The sequence below is a fragment of the Hyalella azteca genome, unplaced genomic scaffold, assembly GCF_000764305.2.
Source record: "Hyalella azteca isolate HAZT.00-mixed unplaced genomic scaffold, Hazt_2.0.2 contig16847, whole genome shotgun sequence".
Lineage (NCBI taxonomy): Eukaryota > Metazoa > Arthropoda > Malacostraca > Amphipoda > Hyalellidae > Hyalella > Hyalella azteca.
Window position 1 is genome coordinate 306,989 of NW_025946654.1, and position 16,252 is coordinate 323,240.

The 16,252-nt window shown below is 37.9% G+C and overlaps 1 protein-coding gene across 1 annotated transcript in view; it reads right to left on the reverse strand.

The window, feature by feature from the left end:
- The window catches only part of LOC108680452 (protein unc-79 homolog), a 54,422-nt gene that overhangs the window by 16,751 nt on the left and 21,419 nt on the right, over nt 1–16,252 (reverse strand). Inside the window, exons 22-31 of the mRNA XM_047885070.1 lie at nt 15,767–15,955; nt 14,972–15,076; nt 13,781–13,901; nt 12,660–12,762; nt 11,402–11,559; nt 10,123–10,331; nt 9,383–9,560; nt 9,251–9,301; nt 7,977–8,159; nt 6,053–6,169 (exon numbers count right to left, since the gene is read on the reverse strand). Of these exons, the coding sequence (XP_047741026.1) occupies nt 6,053–6,169; nt 7,977–8,159; nt 9,251–9,301; nt 9,383–9,560; nt 10,123–10,331; nt 11,402–11,559; nt 12,660–12,762; nt 13,781–13,901; nt 14,972–15,076; nt 15,767–15,955 (1,414 nt within the window). The remainder of the gene's footprint in view (nt 1–6,052; nt 6,170–7,976; nt 8,160–9,250; nt 9,302–9,382; nt 9,561–10,122; nt 10,332–11,401; nt 11,560–12,659; nt 12,763–13,780; nt 13,902–14,971; nt 15,077–15,766; nt 15,956–16,252) is intronic.

Genomic DNA, 16,252 nt, shown 5'->3' on the forward strand with positions numbered 1-16,252 from the left:
CCTCTACGAACACCATTTCAATCAGATAGACGGAAAACTGAAGAAAATTATCCCAATATACGGGACGAAGACCTTTGATACTGCAGGTACCTTGATACGCAGAGTGAATTGAAACTGGGCAGGTACGTTGGTACTCTCAAAAAAAAGAGGCACTTCATAAAATTATGGCAACGTGGAATGGTTGTGCAAAAATAGTGGGAATGGAACAAAGTTCAAACTTGGTTTGCGTAAAAAATGCTAAAAATCGTGGAGATTCATTAACTAACCGTGAGATTGCGGAAATCATCAAATTTTGTATAAAATTTAAATTCAGGAAACTTTCGATGCCTGGAAATTTATTTTGAAGACAGCGAAAAAGTTTCTGCGAGAATATCTAACACCTGTGCACCGTTCAATAAATATTTTAGAACAGAACATACAAGAAATATGTGTTTATCGTAGGGACTGAAAATACGAATTTGAATACTAATTCCGATTTACAAATGAAATGGGCAGATGAAGGAAAAAATATTAGAAACGAAGTTTGAAGCAAGTAAAAAATAAAGAAACCCGGAAAATGCGTTGTACCGAATTCATCAGGAAACATGTTCGTAAATCCGAAATTTATTGGATTGTTTCGTAAGGGGAAACCTAAATTAAAATGAAGAGATTTTTCGCGAAGAAATTATGCTCTGAGTTGAAGCAATAATTTTCAGTGACAGAATATGAGTAGACATGTGCTATTAATCGAAACTTAATGAAGAGAAGAAGGAAATCAGATGAAGAAGAGATGTGCAGAGCAACAGAAAATGAATATAAGGAGCTGACATTCATGAATAACATGGATGAGCATAAATATAGGTACCAATCGAGAGATATAAGATTTGAAGCATATACAAAGCTGCTAGAAATACATTAACTGCTAGCTGTAACATTGAGTATATATTGCTGAAGTGAATGACTGTACATCATCGATTACTTAGTATTTTTGAATAAGTTTTACGAAGCGTACATGCTTAATATTAGTTCGATCATTGACGTAAGATTCCCCTAAATGTGCAGTGAATGTAGTGAGTAAAGAATGTGTCGAAAGAAAACACTTTCGGAAAGAAGCAATGAAGCATGGAACACTGGAAAATTATTATATAAATGCAGGAATAAACTGATAAAAAACAATTTCAACTGTCTGGAAAACTAAACTATTCAGTTGAACTCGTCGATTATTCAGTAGGGTAATTGAGCTAAATCCTTCTTGACAATTACGACAATGAAGCAATTTCTGATAAAAATACCAGGAACGAATGAGAAATTCTAAAAATGTAAGAAGTTTTTGTTTAAGGAAAAATTATTAGCATGTGAAATAAAAGTATACAACGTTTTGAGAATGAAAGACGAGTCGAAAAACGTGCAAGAATGGTTTGATTTCCGATACTATTTTTCGTTCCAATACTTGGATGTTAGATTCAAATAAAACAAAATATTCATTATTCACAAAATTATTTTTTATTTTTTTCCCAGATTATATAAACATGTTGAATGGTTTAGCATTCATTTCCTTGGTAATACTTTTTTTCAGGACATTCATGTTCCTCCATACGGACGGTTTAACTGCGCTGTCATGTGAAGGCGGTGACTTCAAGTGCTTCTCGTCTAACGCGTTCATGTTTCACAGAGAAACATGTTCTTTTGCTCGGCAAATTGTCCAATAACTTTTTTTGTCGGGACAAAATGGGTAATATAAATATATTGTCAGAATACCTTACAAAACAGAAAACAAATTCCTTGTTTTTCATGATATACTAATTATTTTTGAAGCGTGTGTACATATATTTTTTGAGTGTACATATGGATGACCTTTCCGCGTAAAAAAGATACGTACACCTATAAGAAGCAATTTTCCCTTGGGAATAAAAGTTTGCGAAGGGAATTCACAAGCAATCTGTATAATTTTGTAACTAAAAAATTGGAGTTGGACGTTCTAAATTGCTCTCCTTTTGCTTTTACTGAGACAGCAAAGCTCCGCCATAATATCTAGACTCAAAAGTTCAATACAAACTTTACTGCTATGTGCTACATTTTCTCATCATTGTCCGGTTAGTAGCGCCTGACATTATAAAGACTATCCTGCCATCGGTAATATATTTAAAAATATGAAACAAAACTAAATTCATACGAATTGATGAATATTACAGACAATGTATATGAATTCAGATAAAAGTGAAATAGAGCAAGCAAAGAAACTATCCGCGGATAAAGCTTGTAAGGAGCAAACGCATGGAAGAGAAGAATAAGAGGAGAAGACAACAACGAAGTACTGACGTACGAAGACACGGATGAGAAAACATGGACATGGAGGAACGAAGCACAACACTCGTGGAGTCACGAACAACACGGATAAAAATAAACAATTATATAGAATAATTTAGGCACACTTTGCAAGAAAATTAGCGATAAACGAAACATGGCATCAACTTATTATAAAAATAGAATTTCGTTTTCAAAATTAAATTCATTTTCATCAAATTAGAAAAATTTATAGAAACTTAAAACATTTTAAACTATTGTATAAATTCAATAACCAACGCACAAATCCACACAAACGAAACTATAAAAAGTATCACAAAATTTTCAAGAAAATTTTTGAAATGATAAAGTACGCTTACAAGTAGACGGGAGAAAAGCTGACCATTTAGGTGCAGAAGCCTCAAGCGTTAAAAACTAGCAAACTACGAATAAGAACTGTGATAAAATATCTACAGATATGTACCCGCAACAATGTCTATGAAGTAAGCCTCAAAGAGTTTACAGGGGATTGTGCATAGTCCCTTTATAGTATAGTCTGCAAGCAAGAAAACACACGAGGTCACACATGGCACGAAAGCGAAACACTTCACTTCACCACAGTGAAAAATTATGGCCGAATTTACGCCAACTGTCGCCCATAATGCGGTCATGTTTTTCATTAGGTGAAGATATTTCTACCTGCAAAAAGCCATGGCTGGATGTGGGAGGTTTCATCATCGTCCAATAAACGGCTATCATCATTGCATGCATGTTTTCTGTCGGGCATTGGCGCAATACTCGACAAAAACATAGAAGAATTATGAGTGGCCGATAGTCGGACAATGTGTGGCCACCGATCCTCCTGCCAAGATTTCCAGCATGGTTGAGGCAGATTGTGTATTTTAGGCGGCACAATTAACTCAATGGCACCACAAAAAGACGTCACATGTAAAGGTTAAACAGGATATCCTCGATAGCTGTTTCTATAACTCCAATTGTAAATCATTTAAAATTATCGATCGCTGATCATCGGTCACCGAACAGTGGGACTGGATTTTTAATGTGCTGGCAGCTCACTCTTAGCTTGTTATAAAAGACACATCGCGTTCAGGCACAAGCAATGTAAATCGGTATTTCCAAGTAAATAACGTTGCCTCTAACATTGGACTTGGTGCTTGGTGCACATCTAGGCAGCAATAAATAGGTTATTTACAATTATACCAGACCGGCGATCAGAGATACGACACGAAACACTGTCGGTCTCAGGTCCGAACGAAGCCGGGCCTTGATATCATTCACACTGAAACTGATCAAGATAATTTACAGAGAAAGTTATAAACCAAGGCCAAATGACTCCTACAAATCGAGGAATTGATATGTGAAAATTCAATTAAAATAAAAAATGTTTTTATGTGCTTGAACGCAAAGGTCCACATATTTTTCTGCACTCTAGGAAGGCATTTGAATTGCCAAACCTCGAGGAAGAGAAAGAGAGAGAACTCTAGATCTAACTACGTAGTAGCGGTGCAGTTTCACTAAATAAGTAATCAGAAATGTGTGGTGAAACTCTAAGGCAAAAAAACAAACTATATTTCACGAGTTTTAAATTCATAGAAAACATATTTTGTGAACACGTGGACTTATGGTGAAGAATGATAGCTTTCAAGCAATACGAGAAAAACCAGAGCTAGAGGACACAAAATAGTTACAAGTACGAATGTTAAATGAAATACCTAGAATATGAGTCTATTGGAACTTCATGACCGTAATTTTTGAAGGAAACTCTTATATGTTGGCTAAAGATTTGAAAAATAATCGAAAATACTGCTTTGTTACAAAAAATATGTAATCAATTTTCATCGTATTGCTTGAACGCAATAATTGTAGTCACTGGTAGGTATCAAAGCACAGCGTTAAAAGAGAAGACGATTAAATAGAGGGCAAATCATATTGTATGATACATGATGGTGAAATTGACAGTGAAGACTTCAAAAATTATTAAAACGTATAATTTTATCCATGTTTCAAGTGACAGGTGAGTATGGCAAATTGAAACTGAGTAAATACTAATGATTTCTAGTGACAGCTGTGTATGGTCAATTGAAACTGGAGTAAAGACTAATGGTTTTTAGTGACAGCTGTGTATGGTCAATTGAAACTGGAGTAAAGACTTATGGTTTCTAGNTGACTGTCGGCTGAACTAATGCGCGTCATAATAAAAGCGTAGATAAAGTAACGGCGTCCGCTGTGGATAAATAACATGACGGAGGCAACTTCAATCCAGTATTCATGCTTGTTAGTGGCTTAAGGAATTTATTTAGAGGATAATTTAGTTTAGAGAACAAAACAAGGAACAATATTGAGACCAACAAACAAGGAACAGGAAGAAAGCCGACAAACAAGGGATAGGAAGGATGCCAACTAATAAGGAACAGGAAGAAAGCCATCAAACAATAAAGCGCAACGTAACAGATGGATTGTGCGATAAGCTGCATGAATGGTGAGGGTGATGACTGTAAAATTTGTGATGACACGATAATGAAAATAGCAATCAATTTGGGGACGGAGATTGTGCAGCAATTTAACGTCACAGAAAATTAGCTGATTGTTTTCCAGCCCAAGTTGAAAATGATGTGAGAACTGCTCATACAATTCCCAACTACTGAGTGCTGGACAACTGTTGAAATATGAGGGATGACTTGGCATCCCCACATTTTAGGCTCAATTAAATGTCATGATATGATTAATTCCATAATTAACTGCTCATTAGATATTTTCCAACTACTGTTATATAAAACAAGTTTTATTAATATTTATTTTGCCCCTGTAATGTGCTCATTTGACAAAAATCCCAGAATATCAAATAGATAAATAACTCATTCAGGTTGTCCCAACCGAAGATAGTTCAGATTATATTTATGGGGAAAAGATAAATATACTAAATGTTGTTAGCTTTCTAAAATCTCATGGCGTCAAAAATGACCACAGCTACAAGTCAGTCTTTGAAATATTTCTGAGTGTTGAGTTATTATATATTTTAAAAATTGCTTTACATTAGGTTTCTGTGTGTCAACACATTCTACATTCCGGATTTGAGGGATTCTTCAACCAATGCGTTTATGTGACTGACAAAAACGAAATTCTAACAAGTTTTAAAATTTTAGTTGCACGAGAAGTTCACGGAGAGATTACTAATACGCTGGATATACTGAAATGAATAATAGCAAACTGAACAGATTATTAGTTAAAGGTCATCGAAAAGTAGATTTGAGTAACTTCATTGAAGTCAAAATGAATGAACAATGAGATATGATTTAGCAGAACAACTCTATTGTTTTTTAAGTAAACAAACGGAACATGAGATGCATAGAGAGACAGACAGACAGAGTAGAGGAAGAGCAGTAACGTAAAAAGTTCATAAACCGAGCACTCTGAGACGTATCCAATTCAGAGGCCGTCTTACCGAGACGTAATCAAGAAAACGTACGTTCTCGCATATCTAAAAGCAATAAAATTTTTAACAAAATTTCCAAGCCGTGTGTTAATTTCAAACAGCAAACAACACTAAATCTAGTAACCCAGCAGCTAAATTATATGAACAGAGCGGCTGCGTACATAAAGGCTGCAACTGTCTGGCTCTATCTACTCTTATATCTGTTGCAGCGCACTAAGCATCGCTCAACAATTAAACTATCATTGCGGAATTGCTGCTATTTATGTATAGTGCCAAGGAACGTTTATTCTAGGTGAATATTTATGAAAAGTGCCGAAATTTGCTGATCCAACTAACCCAGTACAATTTTTGAACTTCGATGTTTAAGCAAAGGTACGGAGTACTGACGACAATACGAACGTTCTCTCTCTTTCGGTGTCGACGCTGGGGCAATCACTGGCTTGGCTACATCAGCTATAAGCGCACAAGGAAATTACACTCAAAGTCTTATAAGCACCGAGGTCAACTTTTTGGGTGCTACTCTTAAGCCAAATTTCATTATGTTTACTGGAATTTAAGTGCAGTTGTTTGCTGTGTAACCTCTAAAAAAGGAATTACGTCACTTCTTCAATAAAAGGGAAAATGCAAATTATGGTGTAGTGCTTTATTTACCCTATTACTCAATTATAGTTAGCAGTTCGCAAGACTTTTACTCAACTTTGAATCAGTTCAAATTAGATGAATATTTCAAAAACTACTCAATGATAAGATCTCAAAAATAGGTTAATACCAAATCAGTGCGCCTGTATATATAATTACGTATCTCTAGTCTATGTGCCACGGAAGAATGTCAAAGAAGGCAGTGCGATGTACAGTCGTCCCCGAAATATCGGCGGCTCCGAGTGCAAAATTAAGCTCTAATTTTTTGGGGGATTTTAAACGGCGGAAAAATTATACTTCAAATTACCATAGTCAAAGAGAAGAATGCGTGGGAAACTGCATCTGAGCAATTGCTCTGATTGAAGAAACGAGCAATATGTTAACCGACCGCATCGTGTCAATCTTCCCGTGAAGAAGCATTACTTGAAAGTAAGGCATCAACAGAGCTTAATTAAAAATATAATGGAATGAAGCAGAAGAGGAAGATGAAGTTGTTTAAATTTATCTCGGTCAATGTGAAGAAATGGCTTTAATTTTAGAATAAGGCAATATTTGTTATTAGAGTTGAAGAACGAAACATATTTGTGAAATATAACAATGTAAATAAACACTGTAAACAATGTAAATAAATACTGTTGGATGACAGAAAAGTTTCAGATATGAACTGAGAAAGAATTTTATCTTTTATCTTGAAAAACAAGAAGCGGGAGAGTTTAGAGTAAAAATAATCACCATAATTTTATTTATCCCTAACTTATTATCTGTAATTTATAATAAGATTAATTTATCTCCTTAAAAATGAGCTTTAGAAATGATGAAATTCGATCATAGAAAACAAACAAAAAAATTATCTATGCTAACTATAGACTGCAGAGCGCATTTGCCTGCACAGAAAATTCAACCTGCGAAAAAATTACCTTAATCAAAAATTTTTTAATTAAAAACTCAATTAAAATAATTTTATGAGAGAAAATTAATTATTGAATATCAACACCTGAAAAAATACAGCCTTCTGGTCTCAGCGATGCTGCCCCATCATAAAGATTAGTATTACTATAAGACAATTCGATAATTCGGAACATCAACAATTTTGCCAAGGGGCTAAAATATTTGAATTCGAATTTTCCTAATTCCTTCCTCATTGGAAAATAAATTATTACAATCCACTAATTTGAATCTGAGGATAAACTAAATTATTTGTTATGAGAATAAACTTAATAAACTTAATTAATTTATAATAATAAACTTAATTAATTGTTAGGAGGATAAACTAAATTATGACTGCAATCTGTTAACACAAATTCATCATAATTGATGTAAAAAATTTCTCTGTCTGTCATTTATGGCACACCCTTTATTAAATCATTTCAACAAATCATGGTAGAAAACAACTAAATATTTCGTATGAAGGTAAAGTTGGCACAATTCATTTCAAGGAAGGACATTATCAGATTTTCAATATTACTAACATTTACTATGCAGAAGGCATGAAAAAATTTACAAATTGCACGAAAATTCGTGAATTGGTAATTGGTCCTGAGGGTAATCGGTCCCAACTGAAGGTAACTTAGTCCTGATTGAAGGTAACTGATCCTGCCTAAGAGTAATTGGTCGAGGTTACCTGGTTTGTCGAGTTTGTTAAGCATGTTTGCAGGGGCAGACATTGTTCTCTTGTAAGGACATTTAGGCCCGAGGGAAGAGCAGAGCGTCTTCGTGCTGGAGCTTTGGACGAGATTTAGGGCCTCTTGCGCCCGACTGTACTTGCGGTGCAAGTTCTCGCTGTTGATGATCACGTTTCGCAGGTCTGGTGCAAGAGAAGCCATATTAACTTATGGCTTGTTCGGGATTACATAACAAGAATTGAATAATTATTAACTTATAAACTTAGGTACAAAATGCTCGCAGCAAATGATTACGTGGCCTAAGTTTCCTTGTAAAATGAAAATTTTAGTTTATCCAATGTCTGCGTTCCACGAGGTGGAAGCTCACTATTCAACTTTAAAATCTATTAACTAAATCATGCTTAACACGCTGACTCCGATTGCTTCATCTTGTAATTTTTTCAATCATTTCATTTCTTGTACTATTTTGAAATAGATTAAGTTGTTGCTAGACGGTTTTTTTGGACAAATTCCGTGATTTAGTTTTTTTTTCAATTGCGTTGGCCGGCTGAAATTTATGATAGGGGTACTCCCTAATTAAATTTTATAAACTGTAATAAACTGAAGAAATGGAATTTTTACACCGGCACCTACAAATACAATAGTATATATTGAGTTATAGGACTTTTTGGCTTTTTTGTTCGCGGATTTGGCAGTTTTTCAAGCCATCTGGCAACCCTGAATTATATACCACTACGTCCTGGAGAAATACACTTCATGAAACGCATATGTACCACTTCGGCGTCAACGTGTTAAAGAAGAAAAAGAGTTCAGTTTCAGCTGAGGTGGAATAGCTCAGCACCTTGTTCTGTTATGATCTAACCAACGAATTTCTCAACGTGATACAAATCTAAATGTCTGTCCAGGCGCTGTAGCACTTAAAACTTCACTACGACCGATTCTTTGCAGCTCCTAGATTCAGTAACGAGCTCAGTAACTAAGCACTTGTGTATTATGCAACCCAGTAAGTTTTAAAACACAAATTTTCGTCAGACTAAATTTTCTAGTGTTCACTAATTCACATTTTTTAGTGGCTAAGAAGAAATTTTCCGGTGATATCAATTGCCTTTAATAATATATTGCATTTTATTATAACTCATGTGCATTCCCAACTCGCGGCTTCTGGTAAAGGTCGCCCCGGTTTTCAAGGGTCACTTGAGACTCTAAGTAGAGGCCCTCGAAGCGGTTGATCAATTGCCTTTAATAATATATTTCATTTTATTGTAACTCTTACCTCGCGGCTTCTGGTAGAGGTCGCCCCGGTTTTCAAGGGTCACTTGTGACTCTAAGTAGAGACCCTCGAAGCGGTTGATCAATTGCTTTTAATAAAATATTTCATTTTATTATAGTTTTGGTGCACTCTCACCTCGCGGCTTCTGGTAAAGGTCGCCCCGGTTTTCAAGGGTCACTTGGGACTCTAAGTAGAGGCCCTCGAAGCGGTTGTAGAAGAACTCCCACGTGAGTATCCTGCGGTCCGGCAATGAGGAGGACAGTTGATGGAAAGTCTGGATTATCATCGGTCGATCCAGGATCACCCAATCAAACTGTAAACAAGGGGAAATTATGCAGCACGAGTTGTAATTGAATGCATGAGCTTCATTATAAGTTCACAATATACAAGCTGAAATCAAAGAATAACCATGATTCCGCTGACCTAACATTTCAACAATTCAGGTCCAAAACTAGTTTAAAAATGAACGCAGGTAAAGCATAAGCCATATTTTCATGCCAAATGACCAAGGGAAAAAATCTTTGAGTTTCCAGTAAATTCCCGAGCGGTCGAGATTTTAAACAAAACGCCAAAATAATGAACGTAAACACATAATTAAATTAATCGAGGGCAATTCTTGTAAAATTAGGGGTTATAACAATGACGAAAATGGTCAAAATTTTGCGAGATTTTTTCATAACGTCATTCAATTCAGGCAATGTGAAGGGTATCCAGTTATTGCATCTAAATCAATGCTCTGAAAATTATCGTCAAATTATATTTTACATGCCATTTGTTTTAAGGCATTTGTTACTAGTATATAATATAAATTCATGCTTTCATTCGAAATTGGATTCGAAAGTACAAGTAAATTACAAGATTTTCAAGTACAGCACCTGCTGCTCAAGGCAAGAGCAGAGAGCCTTAAGGCCAGAGTCTGGGAGGCTGTTGAGGCCAAGTGAGGCCCTCTGGGCCACTGCGACGTTGAGATCGTCCAGTGAGGCCACGAGGTAGCAGAAGGCGTGAGCCAGCGCCCCTGCCAGCTTGCGACAGCCACGCATGCAACTTGTGTGAAGGAACCTTCCCAACACCACCACCTTCTCCACTGCAACAATACCACCATCATTACCACCATGGCCACGCATGCAACTTGTGTGGAGGAACCTTCCCACCACCACCACCTTCTCCACTGCAACATCACCACCATCATTACCACCATGGCCACGCATGCAACTTGTGTGGAGGAACCTTCCCACCACCACCACCACCACCTTCTCCACTGCAACATCACCACCATCATTACCACCATGGCCACGCATGCAACTTGTGTGGAAACAGTTCCCCATAGTTCCTCCAACCACATAGGAAGACAAGTACACTTACTAATAGCTAAACGCAAATGTACCCACATAGGACACTACTTTCCAACCCTCGTCACCCGCAACAGCACAACATCACCTGACAGAGTCCTACACAACAATAAAGCATTTCACAAGATACACCTACAGCCTGGACCCATTTCCCAGTCAGACCACATTCCCAAAATGGCCACCATATCTGCAAATTTCATAGAAATACCAATCCGTCCTCGTTGATCCTTCCATAGAGCGAACTGGACATTATACAAGCAAACATTATCACAGCACACAGTACCCACACAACCTAATCCTACACTAGAAGAAATATACATGCACTTAGATAACTGGACACATTCAGAAGGCCTCCGATACCTCAATCCCGACCATAACACACCGTATCATTCCCGTCATAAAACCCACCCACGAAACGTTACTCATTCAAACACAATACCTAGCCACCGTCTCTTCAATACATTCATACCCACTGTCCATCGCTAGCGCTCAACGGACAACTCATCACCCTACGTCAACAACTAAAAAAATAAGCAAAACAGCATGTAAAATATTGTAAATAAAGAACTACCACCTCCTCATCACCTGCATAAACCATTCAAAGCCCTGACGGGTTCCCCAACCCCAAACAGACCCAAATCACCAACAACCCACCAAATCATAAGCAAGACGCCTTTTCATCTCGTACTGTTTTTTCCATTTCCCCTTCTTCTTTCTGGCCAACCTGCGCCACTTTTTGTTCTCATCCACTCTTTCCTCGCGGCACCGTAACAACAAAAACAAACTTTGAACGGCAGGGACGTACCGGCCTGGAATCGGACCTTCCAGTCGGTGTGGTTGAAGTTGGTCTCACAGAGCTTCCAGAAGACGTCGGGACCATCAGGCAGCGCGATGAAGTGCATCAGTAGCGCCACGCATACCTCCGCCACATGGGACCACTCGCTGCTTATCAGGGACCACATGCTGCAATCATCAGGAAATCAATAACGTCAAATACACCTCCGCGACGTGGGACCACTCGCTGCTTATCAGGGACCACATGCTGCAATCATCAGGAAATCAGTAACGTCATAAACACCTCCGACACGTGGGACCACTCGCTGCTTACCAGGGACCGCATGCTGCAATCATCAGGAAATCAGAACGTCAAATACGCCTCCGGCACGAGGGACCACACGCTGCTTATCAGGGACCACATGCTGCAATCAGCAGCGATAGGTTTCTACCAGCCAGCATTTGCTATAACTAAAGTTTCTGGGATACAAAATCAAGGTAAGAAGTTTCATGATTTATAAAATTATTACTCGTTTTAAAAATGTGGTAAGTGTACGATGATAAGATTTGGTAGTGGACGATGCGATATTGAATCGTAATTAAGCGTGACCTGAGGGATGGTTCTGATGTCTCGGGATCTGAGGATATAGAGGAACAGCGTAAACGTTACGAACGGGATCTGAACGAACGGGATCTGAGGATAACGGAACAGCGTTATAGAATATACTTTTTGGATTATAGTTCGGCTTACAGTTAAGGAAAATCTTAGTTCAGAAGTTGGAGTTTTAACATTGATGTCTTCGGCGTCCAGTTGAAGTATGGATAAGTCTAGAGTGTATCTTCTACTCTGACGTTAATTTAGGGTTACTGTCCTGTTTGACATGGACGGGAGCAATGGGGTATACCGACAGAGGTCCTCGCCCAAGACTGAGGTTTCCGGGTCTGGGCATTGCTCATATAGCTTCGCTATTTCACGTCAACGAGGGCGCGACTTGATAAACAGGAAAGGCTAAAACAAGGAAATGCTTATGAACATATCGCAGTGAAAGAGATTATCTTTCAACAAGGAAGAAATCAATCAGGAAAAATTCAGGGACGAATAATATTAACGTTGCCACCTGACATAAGTTATGTAAGATATTTGCACACTAAAATGGCGGAAACATTTGAAAGCTTGGAACGCACCGAACACACGTATGTATGTATGGTGATGTTCTCCTGGCACCAGAGCAGCATGCCGCGGTGCTGGTGCGCAGTCTGCGTGAACGCCTCGCCGTGCAGCACGATACGTAACCCAGACGTCCTCGTCCTCCTCCAGCGGCTGCGTCGTCACCACGGGCTCATCGTCCTCGCCCACCACACTCGCCGTCGCCACCACGGCCGTTGCATTCGCTGAGTCGCCACGTCATTCAAGTCAATTTTATTATTATTTCTCATGAACAGAAGATGAAATAAAATGTCTAGTCAGTTTGTATATTTTTTAAGGTAATAAATTGCTAACAACAATTTACGCGACAATGCCGGCTGTCACTACGCGGTCATCATAGCGGTCACTCATGAAGCCTCAACTCCTATCTTTTCTTTTATTATTGATCCTCAATTAGTTAAGCAATTAATTTTCATTGGAATTGAGAGTTTTTATATACATCATGCAAGCACGATTCCTCGTGTTGAATTAATATTATTATACTTTCTCATGCATTGCAAATAAAATTCAAATACGCGCACGGAAACAAAAATCTGTCATCTTTCGGAGCATGACTCAGAACATTTTGACATTGAAATAATATATTAAGTCATTCGTGCTTGAACCGCCTAATTATTTGCCCGATGGAGTTAGTGAGGAAATCTATCATTATCACGATTTTGAATGAACTTATGTCATATATAACTGGTGTCGAGGAAAAGCCATGTCCTCAAAGTAAATTAACTTAATTAGACTATGACAAGTCTAAAAAATAGATACTGGCCCGACTCTGCAATATGGGCCGCCTAAGACTCGGGGAGCACGCCAATCAGCCGCTGTATATTGGCTTCGTCTCATGCGTGTGGAGGGCAGCCAGTTGCAAGTTCGGTATGGCTCACTGGGCTCGGCAAACCCTTCTCATACTCTCATGTGCGACCATAATATATGAAAGCAAATTCTAATTTTCAATCGGAGGGACTAGCAAACCCCAGGATAACTTTAAGCCGAGTGTAGCGATCCCTGGTCAGAAGCCTGGATGTTACGCGAACTTTGTTCAGGATGTAGCTTCAAGGATAATTTAACTAGTCAAGGGATAACAAAAATTTTAGGATAAAATTTTCCAATTAGAAATTACTACAACATAAATGATGAATTAGCTAATAAAGAATAACTTGAGCTAATATGCTAATAAAGGATAACGATAAATAAAAATTAAAGGCTAACTGAACTTGACACTCGTTAATCTTACCCTGCGACCGTTCTGCTTGTAGTGAGAAGGCAGGGCAGCCAAGAAGAACAAGACGATAGTGATAAGAACGAGATTACAGTGATAAGGAGAAAACGACTGTGATAAAAAATGAAGTCACAACAATAAGAACAAATCAACAGTCATAAGAACAAGATTACAGTCATAGGAACAAGATCATAGTCATGAGAACAAGATTACAGTCGTAAGAATAAAATTACAGTGGTATCAACAAGGCGACCGCCATAAGAACAAGATAAGAAGAAGAGCAACAAGATAAGATGAGTGATTAGGAGAAAACAACAGTGATAAAAATTAGATTACAGCAATAAGAACAAATCGACAGTCATATGAGCAAGATCACAGGAATATGATAAGTAAAAAATGACAGCGATAAAAAGAAGATCACAACGATAAGAACAGTACGACAGTAATAAGAAAAAGATCGCGTCGATAAGAAGAAGAGGATAAAAATATGCTTAAAAAATCACAGTGATAAGAAAAGCAGACATGGATATGAAGACCATAGTGATAAGAACAAGAAGGTAGTGTACAAGATCTCAAGTACACAAGCCCGGTATGGGCATGTAATACATACACACTATCCACACGCAGATGATCACAGATTTGGTGATAATGTTGTTCAATTATTACATTAATTATGGAAATAGTATATTTGTCGGACCGCCATGTGAAAATAAAGTAATTTCGCATGTCGCATTCTGCACTTTTTTGGAGGGAAACGCATGCTTCTATGTTAAATCTAAGTTGCCCGGAGACGGTTTAAGGATAGGTCAAAAAATTTGACTAATTTTGAAGTGTTCGCTGAGAAAAAATTGACTCCTGCTTGTAAATATTTAAGTGTTCCAAATAGTAAGCGATCGTGCCAAAACCGAGACACCTACGACCGTCCAGGTGTCTCAAATACGTCAAAGTGTCTCTAAATTTGAGCTTTTGAGAATAAATCTACGGAAAACCCAACCAACTTTCCCAGAATCTCCGCGATATCCTTGCCCAGTTTCCAACGCTAGATGAAACCATTCTCACCACATGTTTCACTCCTCTAGCCGATGTCATCACTGCATATTTTGCAGAAAACAATCTTCACTTTTATAAAATTAATAAATAAATATATTGTAGAAAAACGCCCAAAGCCGTAGAAAGCACACAAGAACGTAGTTTGTGGCTGTGGCAACTGCCGCCATAACTTGCTCCTGTGGCATGTGCGCCACAACGTCCATGGCGCTCACTGTGGCTACCGTGGCCGTCACCACCTGCCAGTTGGTCGGTTGTGTCGAGTTAATAAAACCAACACGAAATTTCCACACGACACCTTGAAGACTTGAAGGAAAATAATAAGCATACGGCCATTAATATTATTAATTAATAATTAATAAGCTATTTTCAGAATAATTCTAATAAATATTATGGTATTATTGCTCAATTTTACTAGGAGTTAATTACTCGGTCGTTATGGCAGCAAAGCGTAAATATGCTTGAATAATTTACCCTCTTAATGTCACATTTATTTTAAACACAACGGATATTAAAAAACTTTCAGCCAATTCCCATAATGCAATAAAATTATTTAAAAAATCCCGAAGCCAAATTCTTCGCAAAATTCGTGATCAGATTTATGATTCTTCGCCATGTCTCCCTTCGCATGAGATCTTCGGAACACCAAACTACAACTCAAACTTCAACAGAATTCAGTTAACAATGCAGACACGGCCTTTGTGTTGTTGTGGAATGATTTGCAGCTTCGATTGTTTACTTAAACGTTTGATTGAGTTAATTTTTAATTGTTTTTATTAGGTGCTCGAGTTGAACCGTTGATCATCAATCAAACAAATATCGATTAATATAATAATTGTAATTTTGAGTTCTCAATAAGTTTTCATAACATTTTTCTCCTCTATGGCAATAATTTGTCGCTGCATCATCCCTGTAAAATAAATACAGACCTGAGGCAGAGCGGTCGGCGAAGCGTCGTTCGCTGCGCCGTTGGTCGCTGAAGAAGAGACGGCGGCAGCGGGTGTCGGCGACGCGGCTTTGGCGACGCAAGTTTTCGGGGCGTCGGCGACGATCGCCTGCGCAGCGTCGGTTTTGCTTTTGTCGGCTCCTGCGTCGACGCTCTTGAGAATGTCGGCGACCTGGCGGGAAGTGAATGAGTCCTAAAATACATCATTTGAGCATGAGAAGGACAATTTATAATGTACATTATTCTGAAGCGGCAAAAAACTGCCGGACAATTTTACATTAAAGCGGTAAACGTTCAAGACTGAATCTTGAATCAAAAGCTGCCCGTCCAAGGCTTGAATTGCAAAGTACAAAGTTTATGAATGTTTAGAAAAATGCAATTATAACGAAAATATGTTATAAAATTGTTACACAATTATATATTATAATTCTAAAAGAACAATAATCAGGCTGACTGAGTATTTTTAATC